This window comes from Malaclemys terrapin, chromosome 16, assembly GCF_027887155.1.
Source record: "Malaclemys terrapin pileata isolate rMalTer1 chromosome 16, rMalTer1.hap1, whole genome shotgun sequence".
Classification (NCBI taxonomy): domain Eukaryota; kingdom Metazoa; phylum Chordata; order Testudines; family Emydidae; genus Malaclemys; species Malaclemys terrapin.
The window spans coordinates 5265710-5279782 of record NC_071520.1 but is presented as its reverse complement, the minus strand read 5'-3'; the positions used below and the strand labels follow the sequence as shown (position 1 = coordinate 5279782).

General features: G+C 47.5%; 1 protein-coding gene across 1 annotated transcript in view; it reads left to right on the top strand.

Annotated features, from left to right (window-relative positions):
• RTN4R (reticulon 4 receptor) overlaps positions 1-13847 on the top strand; it is a 112056-nt gene extending 98209 nt beyond the window's left edge. Inside the window, exon 2 of the mRNA XM_054006528.1 lies at positions 11809-13847. Within this exon, the coding sequence (XP_053862503.1) occupies positions 11809-13238 (1430 nt within the window). The 3' untranslated portion in view covers positions 13239-13847. The remainder of the gene's footprint in view (positions 1-11808) is intronic.
• The last annotated feature ends 226 nt before the right edge of the window (positions 13848-14073 follow it).

Genomic DNA, 14073 nt, shown 5'->3' with positions numbered 1-14073 from the left:
GCACTACCTTAGATACTGGTCATTCAGGAGCTTAACAGTTTGTTTCTGTGCAGGACACTGACACACTGAAATTTCTGGTAGTAGTAACCTCACATTGAAGATCTGAATGGGGACCTTAGGACATTCCAGGCAGAATGATACAGCATGAGCTCCTGGAGGTATTGTGCTACTGCAGTACTATGTTACCTACTTGCTTTTGCTAAGCACAAGGACGTACTGAGCCCTGTGAAGGGGATGTAAAAAAGGAGAGAGGCTCCTGGCTCCCTTTTCTCCCAATTGCACAACCATGCGGGAGGCCCAGTTTTGTAACAACCCTTTAACTCTTAAAGCTAAATAGGGTGTCTCATGCCACTGAGAGCTATCGTTTCAGGCTGTCTCCAGACTCAGGAAGACGTTACTGCATTGATCACATGTTAAGGTTTTCTGTGCAGCTGAGATCTGGGAACATTTTTGTTTGAAGGAAAGCTTTGATTCTGGAGCATGATTCTTTGGGAAGAAGAGGTGGGTTCTACAACAAACTCCATAGCCACAGAATGTGGCTTTCTCATTCCCTACCCACAATAGGGAAATATTAGCTGAATTGGTGTTGTTGTTATTGCTATCATCATAGGGGGGAGCTGAGCTCTAGTGACATTACGTTGGCTGGTTTCAGAGTAGCAGCCGTGTTAGTCTGTATCCGCAAAAAGAACAGGAGTACTTGTGGCACCTTAGAGACTAACAAATTTATTAGAGCATAAGCTTTCGTGGACTACAGCCCACTTCTTCGGATGCATATGCTCTCTGTATGTGTGTGTATATATCTCCTCAATATATGTTCCATTCTATATGCATCCGAAGAAGTGGGCTGTAGTCCACGAAAGCTTATGCTCTAATAAATTTGTTAGTCTCTAAGGTGCCACAAGTACTCCTGTTCTTATTACGTTGGCTGACACTTTTCATAATAGAAAGATTCCTGCAACCTTTTCTTAGAGAAGATTTCACATTTCTATGGTTTGCAGAAGGCTTTTGAAATTTGTCAGGGGAAAAGCCCTCAGGCTAGAGAAGTGCCTTTTTTGTTCCCCATGGAATTCCTTTCAGATTTACTGAAATATCAACTGTTAAAAAATCGCCATTTCCTTGGGGAAATGTTTACAGCCTGCCCACGTAATAACTAAACACAAGCATTCCAAGTCTGGGCTAACGCTACTGCCAAAGTACTAGGAACACCTGAGGGTCGCTGGAGTGGTTAGGGGGAAATAGAGCCAGCCTGGATAACTCCTAGCAGAACTAACACATGGCCCCAGCAAGCTGCGATTCCCCTCTGAGATAGCAGCTGTTTACTACTATTAGCTAATTGCTTAGCTCAAATTGTAGTGTTCTGTGTTGAAGGTTTGGGGTTCAAACCCTGCTAATGTTTCATGATGGGGGGGAAGTAAGAAATTTTGCTTTAAAGAATCAATTTAAACCTCATTTTGTATTTTTACATTTAATTATCTTAAGGAAAGGTTGATTCGTATTGCTGGTATAATTTGATACTTCTTTTTGCTAACCAGGAGGAAGTACTATATCTGTACCCGTTTATTTAAGCAATTACATTGCTTAACATGCATTTATTCAGATTCTTCATTTTTACATTTTTATTTTGTTAGAAAGTGCGGAATGTTGCATTTCTTATTTACAAGGTGATGATTAATGCTTTACTTTTGATTTGTATCCAGCTGCAGTTGGATGGAATTTGGAATTCAATTAAAAATGCACAAACACAGCATTTTAAAATTGTTTTTATTAGTTAAATAAATCTACCTTACATGTGCTGGATACATTAAAAAAAGAAAGTTTATCAAAACATGTTTTGCATTTAAACCTAACTGATTTTTGAACCACAGGAAATATGATCTGTAGCTAGTGAATAGAACTGGTTGTTTCTGGTCACCATGTCCGTTGAAATTTTAGAACTAGTGAATCTCATGCTGTCACACTTAGATTTTATTTATAGACTGGAAGAGGCAAACAAGCTTTCCTGCTTTTTCAACTCTCAATCAGTTTCTTAACTTTGAATGAACTAGTCATTGAACTGAACTAATTGAATAAACTGAAATGGAGAAAATATTCCCTCTATATCTGCAGAAGAAGCTACTGCTGTTGAATGCTAGTTTAGCCCTTCAACATACTCTTAGGGCATGCCTTTACTACCCGCCAGATCGGCGGGTAGTGATCTATCTATTGGGGATCGATTTATCGCGTCTAGTGTAGACGTGATAAAATCGATCCCCGATGGCTCTGCCGTCAACTCCGGAAATCCACCGCAGCGAGAGGCGGAAGCGGAGTCGATGGGGGAGCGGCAGCGGCCGACTCGCCGCCGTCCTCACAGCTAGGTAAGTAGACCTAAAATACGCAACTTCAGCTACACTATTCACGTAGCTGAAGTTGTGTATCTTAGGTCGACCCTCCCCCAAGTAGTGTAGACCTAGCCTTAGCCAGCAATTTCCACCAGTTCAGTCCTTTGACTTTCCTTAAAACTTTGGCAGCAAACGTGCCGCTTGAATATTATTATTCTTTATTTAAATTATTCTAACAGTTTATGGTAAGTTTAAGTCCTCAGGTATGTTGTCAATTTTAATGTAAATTAAATAGGTTTATTTTAAAAGAAAAAAATGTATTTAATTTACATTTTAAACCATCTAATTTAAATAAAAAATCAGATTTTGAATTTAATTGTTTTAAAATCATTGATTTTTATCCACCCTGGTTGCACACCATAGAACTTGTGTTTACCTTTTTTCCTTAAAAATAACCCCCTAAGATATTACATACCAAATAAAAAACTTAAAAGAATGTTATTGAGGTTGCAAAGTTGAGCACTCAAAAGGGAGGGAATGCCAGCTTTACAGTTGCCTATTCATCTTGTGCATATACATTGCAGCGCAATCTTTAATGACATGCTCACGGATTATTTTTTCCACAGGACAACACCTCATTCAGTGCGCAGGGTAGATGGACAAGGACACAGAATTAAGGTTGCGCTGATGACCGGTATTTCCTAACGTTTGAGTGCTTGACTTTGCAAACCAAATAACTTTCTTTTAACATAGTTCTCAAGTATGTCATCTTTATTAATGTATATTACTGTACCACCAAGGTCCCATTCATAGATTCTAAGGTCAGCGGGGACCACTGTGGTCATCTAGTCTGACCTCCTGTATCACACAGACCAGAGACTTGCCCCAGAATAATTCCTAGAGCAGAGCTTTTAGAAACACATCCCATCTTGATTTAAAAATTGTCAGTGATGGGGAATCCACCACGCCCCTTGGCAAATTAAATTGTTCCAGTGGTTAATTACTCTCTCCGTTAAAAATGTACATCTTATTTTCAGTCTGACTTTCTCTAACTTCAGCTTCCAGCCACTGGATTGTGTTAGAGCTCATTATTAAATATTTGTTCCCCATGTAGATACTTATAGGCTGCAATCCGGTCACCCCCTTTACCTTCTCTTTGTTAAGCTAAATCGTACTGGCTCTCTACACACATGCAGCCCTGAAGGTTGATGGAGACGGAGCTCAAAGGATTGGCTCAGCATGTAGCACTGAAGGGTGTAGTTAATATGGGGTTATAGGTACCCTGGACCCAAATTGGATTGTTCTCTCACCAGCTGGGGGTGCATGGTTCCCATTAGCAGTCATGGAGGGTGCTTCTCCCCCATGGGGGCGTGGTAATAAGGTTGATTCCCCCTGAATGCTGCTATCCAGGTTATGGGGTACTCTTCCCCACTCCATGTGGATGTAATTACTGGCATGAGACTAGCCCCCCCCAAACTTGTACCCCATTAACCTACCAGCACACATTCAACCTAAAACACATAACCCCTGCTCCCCCCAAAATCCTTCCGCCTCAGTCAAAAATAGAGGAGAAACTGAAGTTACTTTGCAAAATGGGCTTAAAAGCCATAGGGTGAATTTCAAACAATAGCAATTTACAGCTGGGAATTAAGCCGCTCTCCTCACGCCATATGCTATAAACAAAAGTAAAGTGCTGTTTGCATCAGCAAAAGGTTTTATATTGTAAAGTAGCCCCTTTATGTCCAACCCGGAGTGAATTCAAATGATTATTGACCCTCCACTGTAGTAAAGCTGCATTATAATATCTCCAAATCAATAGAGACAAGAGGAAAGCGGGAGGGAAAGGTTCTGGCTCTGCAAACTGCAGAAAATTGCATTTTGCTTTGGCCTCTTAGAAAGTTTGCAAAGCGTCTATTAGAGGCCCCAGGAGCCTTTTCTTTCTAATTGCTGTGTTTGACAATGCGATCGCACGTGGGACTAGCAGAAAGGCAGCTAATGGACCCACTTTAATTGCTTCCCAGTTCCATGAGTCATAACACTTGTATGGCAAAGGGGAAGTGCTGCTGTTTGACTGGAGGAGGTTTCTGGCTTTAAAGAAAGCTCAGGAGGGACAAATGCAAAACTCCAAGCCAAGCTCTTGGAAGGACGGAAGGTGCCAGGTGCTGAGTTTTCTTTTTATCTTTTGCTTTTGACCGGAACTGTGTTTTAAACCAGTAAAGTTTTAATCATGATCTGGAAGGGAGAAGGGAATGGTCCCTCATGGGCATTTGGAATCAATCTCCCCCTGAGGGTCTTTACCTCCACAGGGATGGGTGGGGATTGAAACAGCGCTAGAGGTGGTGGGCCTGGTCTGGGGCTCTGTGCTGAAGTGCAGTGGTTGATCCTGTGGGAGCATGCTGGGTGGGTGGAGGAGTCTGCTGTCTCCTTTCTCCCAATCTGTGGGACATAATTCAGGGCCATTAGACTGGGCGGATATGGGGCTCTGCAGTGAACTGGAACCCACAGCTGGGCTTGCAATGCAGAACTCGGGGAAAACAAGCAACTGTATTGGAAATGTACCAGTCGGGCACTGGTGTAGCTGGGCCCCTGCTCTCCCTCCCCAGGCCCATCCCTTTGGTTACCTGCCTTCTCTTGTTCAGGTGGCAACATCAGGGGCCCTGCCCCACCAGTGACCTCTCGGCTGGGTGCTGGCAGAGTCCACCCTGTGGACTCCGAGTCCCATAGTGGCGTAGCTGCAGTGCCCTGCAGGGTTGCAGGCTCTCTGCATACAGGGAAGGGAATGGGCTGGGTAACAGACACACAGCCAGGGCCTTGCTCTGGTCTGGGGCATGGGCAGGTGTCTGGTTTTCAACCGGAGAGTCCGGTCGAAAAGGGGACCTGACAGTATCCAGTCAGAGCTACTGACCGGACACCCAAAGTCCAGTGACCATGGGTGCGGGAGATGGGGAGGCGCTGAGTCGTCACCTGTGCCAGCCCCTGCTCAGCTGGAGCTGCCTTCTACCTGTGTCAGGAGCAGGGGGGGGGGAGGGGGGGAAGGAAAGCAGTGACCCAATGGGGGGAGGGGAGAAGAAGAGCAAATGGGGGTGTGGCCTCGTGAAGAGGCAGGGCAGGGGCGGGTCCTTAGGAGAAGAGGTGGGGCTTCGGGGAAGGGGTGGGGCTTCGGGGGAGGTTCTGGCACTCCTGCTGGAGTGTCCGGTTTTTAAATATTACCAAGTTGGCAGCCCTACGGCAGGAGATGACACCAGGCCTCTTTTAACTCGCAGAAGTCAAATCCCCCCAGCACTGGTTCCCTCGGCAACTGACATCGCCCCAGGGGCTCGATCCGAAGGGATCCTGAGCACCAGCCACTCCCGTTGGGGCCCCCAACAGTTGCAGATGCTCAGCCCCTCCCAGGATTGGGCCCCTTTATTCAGACTCAGTTAACCCTGTTCACAGGGTTGAGAGGTTGCAGGCCGCTGTCCTGGCTGGTTTGTGCGACATCTCTGTTGTATCTGCGGTGCCAATGCTTTCTTCTCTGCTCTGTGCTCCGGGTAATCAGAGGCAGCAGGGTGTGAATGGTGATGGACAAAACACAAAGAGCTGCCCAGGCCACAAAGACAAGGCTGTTGTTCCCACAGGCTGGGTCCCTGTTAACTGTCCGCTCCCAAGGTAGGGAAACTAGAAAGCACATGGGGGAGGAAGGGGGAGGATGAGAGAAAAAGAAGGAGCAGAGGAAGATGGAGGGAGGGACAGGGAATTGAAGAGGAAAGAGAGATGGAGGAGGCCCATACATATATACAAACAGAAACAGGCAAGCAGGCACATGGCCAAACACACATTCACACACACACTCTGTCTGAAACAGCTCTTAAAATACCCCCAAATCATAGAATCATAGAAGATTAGGGTTGGAAGGGATGACTCCAAGATCTTTTTCCTGACTTGTTGTAGCTAAATTAGCCCCCATCATATTGTATGTATAGTTGGGGTTATTTTTTCCAATGCACATTACTTTACATTTATCCACATTAAATTTCATTGGCATTTTGTTGCCCAATCACTTAGTTTTGTGAGATCTTTTTGAAGTTCTTCACAGTCTGCTTTGGTCTTAACTATCTTGAGCAGTATAGTATCATCTGGAAACTTTGCCACCTCACTTTTTACCCCTTTCTCCAGATCACTTATGAATAAGTTGAATAGGATTGGTCCGAGGACTGACCCTTGTGCAACACCACTAGTTAACCCTCTCCATTCTGAGAATTTACCATTAATTCTTACCCTTTGTTCCCGGTCCTTTAACCAGTTCTCAATCCATGAAAGGACCTTCCCTTTTATCCCATGGCAGCTTAAAATTTGTACTGGCTCCCTCAGTACAAATACTACTAATAAACATAGCAAACTTGCCCACACACTATCCAACACACACCCCCACCTACTACACACACATGCACACTGACAAATAAATAGAACCCAGCTCCATGTTCCAGCTCCCAGTCAAAGCCCCATCCAAACGCTGGGACACTGGGACGGGGCTGTTTTGTCCAGAGGAAATGCCCCCCCTAGCCCAGGTCCCAGGGACGATCCGCCCCAGCCAGACCAGGAGCTCCCCTAAGATGCGCCCTTGTCGCTGCATGCCCCCCCCCCCTGCTGCCATGGCAAGTGCAGTGAAATAGCTGCTGTGCCCTCAGAGGGGGGGCGGGGGGGCTGGGAGGAGAGCGAGTGCCCCTGCCTCATTGAAGTAGGGTTGCCAACACTCCAGGACTGTCCTGGAGTCTCCAGGAATTAAAGCTGAATCTTTAATTAAAGATGATGTCATGGGACGAAGCCTCCAGTAATACGGCCAACCAAACTTGGCAGCCCTACGCCGAACTCTTCCATTGCTGGGGGCTGCGGCGCTGGCGTGGGCCCCGGCAGCCTATCCTGGGTCCCGCTGTGATGGCTGGGGAAGTTGGCCAGGCTCCTGGTGACCGGCGCTGCGAGCCCTGTGAGCGCAGGGCCCAGCCCAACAAAGGGAAACAAACTGGAAGCGAGAAAAGGCTGGGGAGACCATTGACAGGAGCTGTCTGGGGCGAAAGGAGCCACTCGCTAGCACCGAGCTCACTAACTAAAAGCCAGAGCGGCAGAGAGGCTTGTGGTGCCTAGAAATACATCCCCTCCGCTGCTTCTCTAGCAGCAGGAATCAAAGCCACTGCCGGGCTCCCAGCAGCAGGAGCAAGGCCTGTCACCTTCCTTCTGCTGCTGTGGGCTGGGAAGAAACACTGCCACACCTCTGGCTCTGTAGGCCAAGAGACTGGGCCTAGGCCTGGGCCTACAGCCAGCAGCTGTGGCCACCACCAGGGACCTGCAGGGCCCTCACTCTGCACAATGGTACAAAACACCCGAATGGACAGGACTGAAAGCAGGCGATATAGCTCTGAGGGGGAGGATGGGGGGTATAGTGACATGCGATCCCAGTCCCTTGTGCGTGGGAGGAGCGGTATAGACACAAGTGTTGCCGGCCCCTGTCTGGGGCTGGAGATGGATGTGCCGTCACACCGATTTCTGTCTTCTGCATTGGTTCTGTTGTGCCCCCTCACGTATTGGCAGGGCACGTGTGGTGCATCCAGGGCCGAGTTCGATTTGCTCCCAGGTCGGTTTTAGGCCCTGCACTCTTGTAAATGCAGGGGAGGAAGCGCTGGAAGCAGCCCTGATTTGCCAGGCAAGACGTGTAGCCTGGATGCTGTGTTACAATGGAGCGGATGCTGCTGTGGTGCAGACTGAATTCCACCCCTCTAGCACCATCCCTGACCCCCTGGTGCTATGAATCACGCTGCTGAAGAAACCTCCAGAAAGACATATTTCCTTTCCTGCCGGTTTTCTGTCTTAGCGGGAGAGGAATCGTGCTGGCCAGCGAGATGCCGGGATTGTTTTAATTTCCCAAGAGGCTCCTCCCGGAGTGACACCTCCCCAGCAGGAGACTTCAGTTGCCTTGTGTTACTTTACTCCATACAACGGGTTGTGATGTGTCAAAACATGACAAGCCAGCCAGAATGTGTCATAATTCTGAGCCCAACACGCCGCCTTCCAGGGAGGCACAGCACATAATAATATCAGGCTAGAATTATCCCAACGTGCTGGGGAGGTTTCTTCTCCCAAGTGAAATATGATGTACAGGAATCTCATGTCTATCTGGGACTATTGGATCAGCAACCGATTTATTAGCTCTGCCGAGTGAATTTTTATGACAGGAGTGAAGCCCGCATCTAGGTTTCCAGCCTTTTATCACGTGAAAGAGCCTCTTCCCCCTCAGCCGCTTTGATACCTTTGTCGTTGCTTCAGTAAACAGTTTGGTAGAATTTCCATATGATTTATGCTCTTATCATCTGAGTTTGAAGTTGCTACTTAGACTCAGAGATGAGGAGATTGCATTAGATACAGTATTGGCTTTCAGGCTTGCCTGTGAAATGCAGTCAGCCATTCGAGAGCGGTGTTTTGATTCCATTGCACCTACGTTGGCTGGAACTGACAGGACTTTCTCTGTGTCCCGATCATTTGTCTGGTTCCGTGTCAGTGTCTTGGTCTGCCTGACTTAGGGTGACCAGATGCCCTGATTTTATAGGGACAGTCCCGATTTTGGGGTCTTTTTTCTTAGATTGGCTCCTATTACCCCCCACCCCCTGTCCTGATTTTTTCACATTTGCTGTCTGGTCACCCTAGCCTGACTCTCTGATCTCAACTCTCAAGCTGCTACTTTTAATGTAGGTGTAAAGAGGCATTAAAATGCAAGACCAACATTTCCAGTTTCTTAACAAAGCCCAAACCTGCCATAGAAACAAATACAGAAAGGTGCTCTTTGTCCCTTGGCGAGGACTTTCCCGGCTCATGATAGGAGCGTGTCTCCTTCGTGCCAGATGCTGTGATGAGCTGGCATGGAGACACATGTGTTTGACGATCATGTGTTCCAAATGGCATGGGGCATTTCACAAACGGGCATGTGCTGTCACTGCTGCTTTCAGATCGTGGTTCAGCAGATTAGTTAGAGGGAACAAGCTAATTACATGGCTGCTAATTGCTAGCAGAACCCTGTTAAAAAAGCCTTCCCAGGTTCCCCAGGCTAATCTCAGCCTGTAGTTCTCGCTGGGGCGATGGGCCCAGGGTAAGATGCATCTCTTGCTGTCTCCCTGTGGGTTTCTGGGTTCCGGAGAGAGGAGAACACACCGGACCTGTCGCCTGTAGCGTGTCTCATTTCACAACCAGGCATGTACCCAGTACCAGGTTTACGACGGCACCAATGGCGCTGTGGTGCCAGCCCCACACTCAGAAGTGGCCCTGGCGCCCAGACCGTGGCACTGCCCCCCCCCCCACTCCACCTGCACTCTGCCCTGAGGCTCTGCCCCCACTCGGCCCCTTACCTCTGAAGCCCTGCCCACCACCTGCTCACTCCTCTCCACTCCTTCCCTCCCTCTCTGCAAGTGGCAGGGCAGGGTCTCGACCGGGGGCAGGGGAGGGAGGAGAGGCCAAGCAGGGGACGGGCCTTGGGGGGGGGCAGGGGCGGGGGCACAGTCTGAGTGCCAAGAAGGCCCACAAAAGATTAATCTGGCCATGCATGCACCTCAAAAGTCACCTACCTTGCATTGTGAGGTTTTTGCTAATGCGTATTTGGGGCTGGGCCCGGGCCCTGTGAGGGCCGACTGCTCTCAGCTCTCACCAGCTTCATTGGGAGTTGAAAGCACACAAGCCCAGCTCCTCAAAGGTATTTAGGCATGAACTCCCATTGGAGGGTCTGGGCCTCAGCACCTTGTCGTGTGGGGCTGGGCTCTGGGAAGGAGTGGGGCTGAGATTCAGCATGCAAATGTGTTGCCATTTCACACTCATTGCGCACACAAAGCACAACTGAAAGATTCTCCTGTGATGCAAACTCTCCGGGGTCCTTGAATCCGGCTGGGCACAACCTGCGTCCAGCATAGCGTCACCCTCTGGCAAGCATAAGCCATGCCCAGCTGCTCTTTCGGAGGGACTGCATGGATTTCTCAGGAGAAAAGGGAAGGCCAAGGTATGAGATCACATACCACTTGGCTGGCAAAATGATCAGCATTAGAAGAGGCAGAAATGAAGCCCAATGCCCTAGTGCCTCTCTATAAACATGCTTGGCTTGTCAGTTCTTCTGAGAGTCGGATGCAATCATTTCCTGCCGGACAAAGGGGTTAGTGCAGAGAGAGCTGATGGAAAGGCACAAGAAGAGATGCTAGTTCACATTTCTGTACATTCACATACCTGCTTGTGGGTGGCTGTGATGGCAGAGGACGCAGCCTGGGTTGTGGTGTGCCAGACTAAGAGGAACTAAAAGGGTAGCACCAGCACCACCTGGCACAATGCAACCCATGCCTGGCCAGTGCACCCTCTGCCATCCCCACCCTGGGCCACTCCTGAGCAAAGGAACAGATTTATTTGGGCATAAGCTTTCATGGGTAAAAAACCCACTTCTTCAGATGCATGGAGTGAAAGTTACAGATACAGGCATTATATCATGAGACATAATTTGGGCTTGACTAGGGACTGGGAGTGGCTGGCTCATTACAGAAGCAGCTTTGCCTCTCCTGGAATTGACACCTCCTCATCAATTATTGGGAGTGGACCGCATCCACCCTGATCGAATTGGCCCTGTCAATACTGGTTCTCCACTTGTGAGGTAACTCCCTTCTCTTCATGTATCATTATATAGTGCCTGCATCTGTAACTTTCACTCCATGCATCTGAAGAAGTGGGGTTTTTTACCCACGAAAGCTTATGCCCAAATAAATCTGTTAGTCTTTAAGGTGCCACCAGACTCCTTGTTGTTTTTGTGGATACAGACTAACACGGCAACCCCCTGATTCCTGAGCAGAGGGCTTGTCTTCATGTACAGCGGTGCAGCCAACATAGCGCTGTCCCACCAATATAGCACTATCTTCCCGGGAGTTAGGTTAGCATAACTATGTCACTCAGGGGTGTGGATTTGTCACCCCCTTGAGCGACGTATTTATACCGATATAGGGCTGTAGCGTAGACCTGGTCCTAGTGTTGAATAGTGCTAAACGGTGCGGTGATTCTGCGATGGAAAGAAATGCCTCTAGGGAGTAAGGCTATTTACTATTTTGGGGTAGGGACTGTCTCTGTGTTAGGACATTTATCCAGAGCCTCCCTCCACTTCCTGATCGTCACAACACACAATGCAATACCCACTACACATAAATGATAAGGATACTAATTTCCACTTGTGGTCTAGTTCTGAGGCCTCCCAGGTGTGACAGACCGATGCAGCATTCAGACTCTCTCCAAGCGTACATTGATTTTAACTATTGTGTTGAGTGGCAGAAGAGTTTTCATTCTTTATTGTAATTGTTTGGCTCCCCTGGCCCATGCTGTTTGTGGATACCGCGTGGTTAATGCAATGCACTTGCAAAGGTGAATTTCAGCCTAATACATGAGTTGCAGAGAAAAATGCTCTCCTGTAACTGACTCTAATTGACTTTCTATTTTTGTTGTCCTTTAGGAAGCAAACTGCTGATTTTGGTGCTTTGCTTGAACATCCAGTCGGAAGTGGAATCTTGCCCCGGGGCGTGTGTATGCTACAGTGAACCCAAGATCACAATAAGCTGTCAGCAGCAGGGACTGACAGTAATCCCCACTGAGATCCCCATACAGACCCAGCGCATCTTCCTGCACAATAACAAGATAACCCTGGTGAGGTCCACCAGCTTCAGTTCCTGCCGCAACATGACGATCCTTTGGATCCATTCCAACAACATCAGCCTCATCGAGTCCGGGGCATTTTATGGGCTTGACAAACTGGAGGAGTTAGACCTCAGTGACAATGTGAACTTGAAGTCCATCAATCCCACCACTTTCCGGGGTCTCATTCACCTTCACGCCTTACACCTGGATCGCTGTGGGCTCCTGGAGCTCTCCACAGGGCTTTTCCGAGGGTTGTTCTCCTTGCAGCATCTCTACCTTCAGGATAATAACCTGCAGAACCTGCTTGATGACACTTTCCTAGATCTTGCAAATCTCACCTACCTGTTTTTGCATGGTAATAAAATTAAGAGCTTGTCAGAGAATGTCTTTCGTGGGCTGATCAACCTGGATCGGCTCCTGTTGCACCAGAACAGAATCAGCCTGGTTCACCGCAGGTCTTTTCATGACCTGGGGAAAGTGATGACCTTGTATCTGTTCAATAACAACTTGACGGTGCTCACTGGAGAAACGATGGCTCCCTTGGTGTCCCTCCAATACCTTCGTTTAAATAGCAACCAGTGGATCTGTGATTGTCAGGCTCAGTCCCTCTGGAATTGGTTTAAACAGTTTAAAGGATCTTCATCGGAGCTGGAGTGCCATCTGCCCACTAACTTGGCAGGGAGAGACCTCAAAAGACTGCAGAGCAGTGACTTGGAAGGATGTATCGACTCTTTCAATCAGATAAGAACAAGTGTTTTTAGTACTAAGACCAGATCTGGCAAACTGCCAACCACCGACTCCCCTCTAAATTCCCGGGACGGCACCCAGAAGTGCTGCCAACCGGAAACGGATAAATCCTTTATTTATGAAGCCAAGGGCAAGGCAAGTCCATCTTCACACAGCAGCCGTCCGTCCCCCAACAACCCTTTCAAAGACAAGGAGAACATGTCCAAGACCAAGTACATCGAAACGGACCCTTCCAAAAACGGGAGCAACAAGCAGATAAACGACTCCCCTTTTGGGACCTTCCCCAGCGTTGTAGACCCTCCATTGACCAAGTTGAAACCAGAATTCCTAGCTCCCATTCAACCCTCCACAGTCCCAACCAAAAAGAGGCAGGGGTGCTCGAAAAAAAACAAGTCGAAGGCCCAGTGCCGCCTCACCCAACAAGGAAACAGCTCCACATTACAGCCAAGCCTAAATCTTTTGCTTCCCCTCTTGGTGTGGAGCTTACTGTTGTTCTGCTAAAAGCAACTCTTTCCCTTGGCCAATGACACGTTAACACCAGAATTTTGCTGACCTCCATAAATGTTGCAAGAGTGAAGCAAACTGCTATACACCCCAAGAAAGCTTTGTTACACAAAAGTTAACTGGATGCCTTTATAAAAAAAAAAAAAGACAAAACCAAGATGTACATAATTTATTTGTCCTGAAACCTGTGAGTTATACCTTTGGTCTTTGGAACTGCACTTACTCACATAGCAGCTGTTGCTACAGCAGATGGTAAAGAAATAGAATTTATACACACACACACACACACACACACACACACCAAAAGAGTATGTAAGAAAATGCTCCTGAAAGAATGTTTAAAATTTGTTTGTAACTTGAACTCATACTGAACGGCGTTGCAAGTTCCCATTTGCGGAGGTGATGCATTTGATGCTACTTTACTCCTATGTTTATGAATATTGCAGTTTTACCGTGTTCATTTCCGTCATGCCATGTTTATGGGCAGCATTTGTTAAAGAATGCTGTCTTTTCCTTCACAAGATTGCAGTATATATAGATATGCATTTTATTTTACTTGTGTACAAGTATACAAAAAAATATAAAATAAAGATTTCTTTTTCCTAAGCTGTCGTCATCCGCAAGAGGTGAAGCATGCTGGTTAACTGAAAAGCTTGGAAAATAAAAAGGGGGTCAGATCTTCTCATTTAACTTCAGGCCTCGGCGGTAGGGTCCAATATTTAATGTGAAGGCAATAAATGAGACGTGCATTGCACCATTATGCAATCTTTAATTGGCACCAACAAAGGATTTCCTTGCATGAAACATACTGTGCTAATGCTTCAGCTTCTCT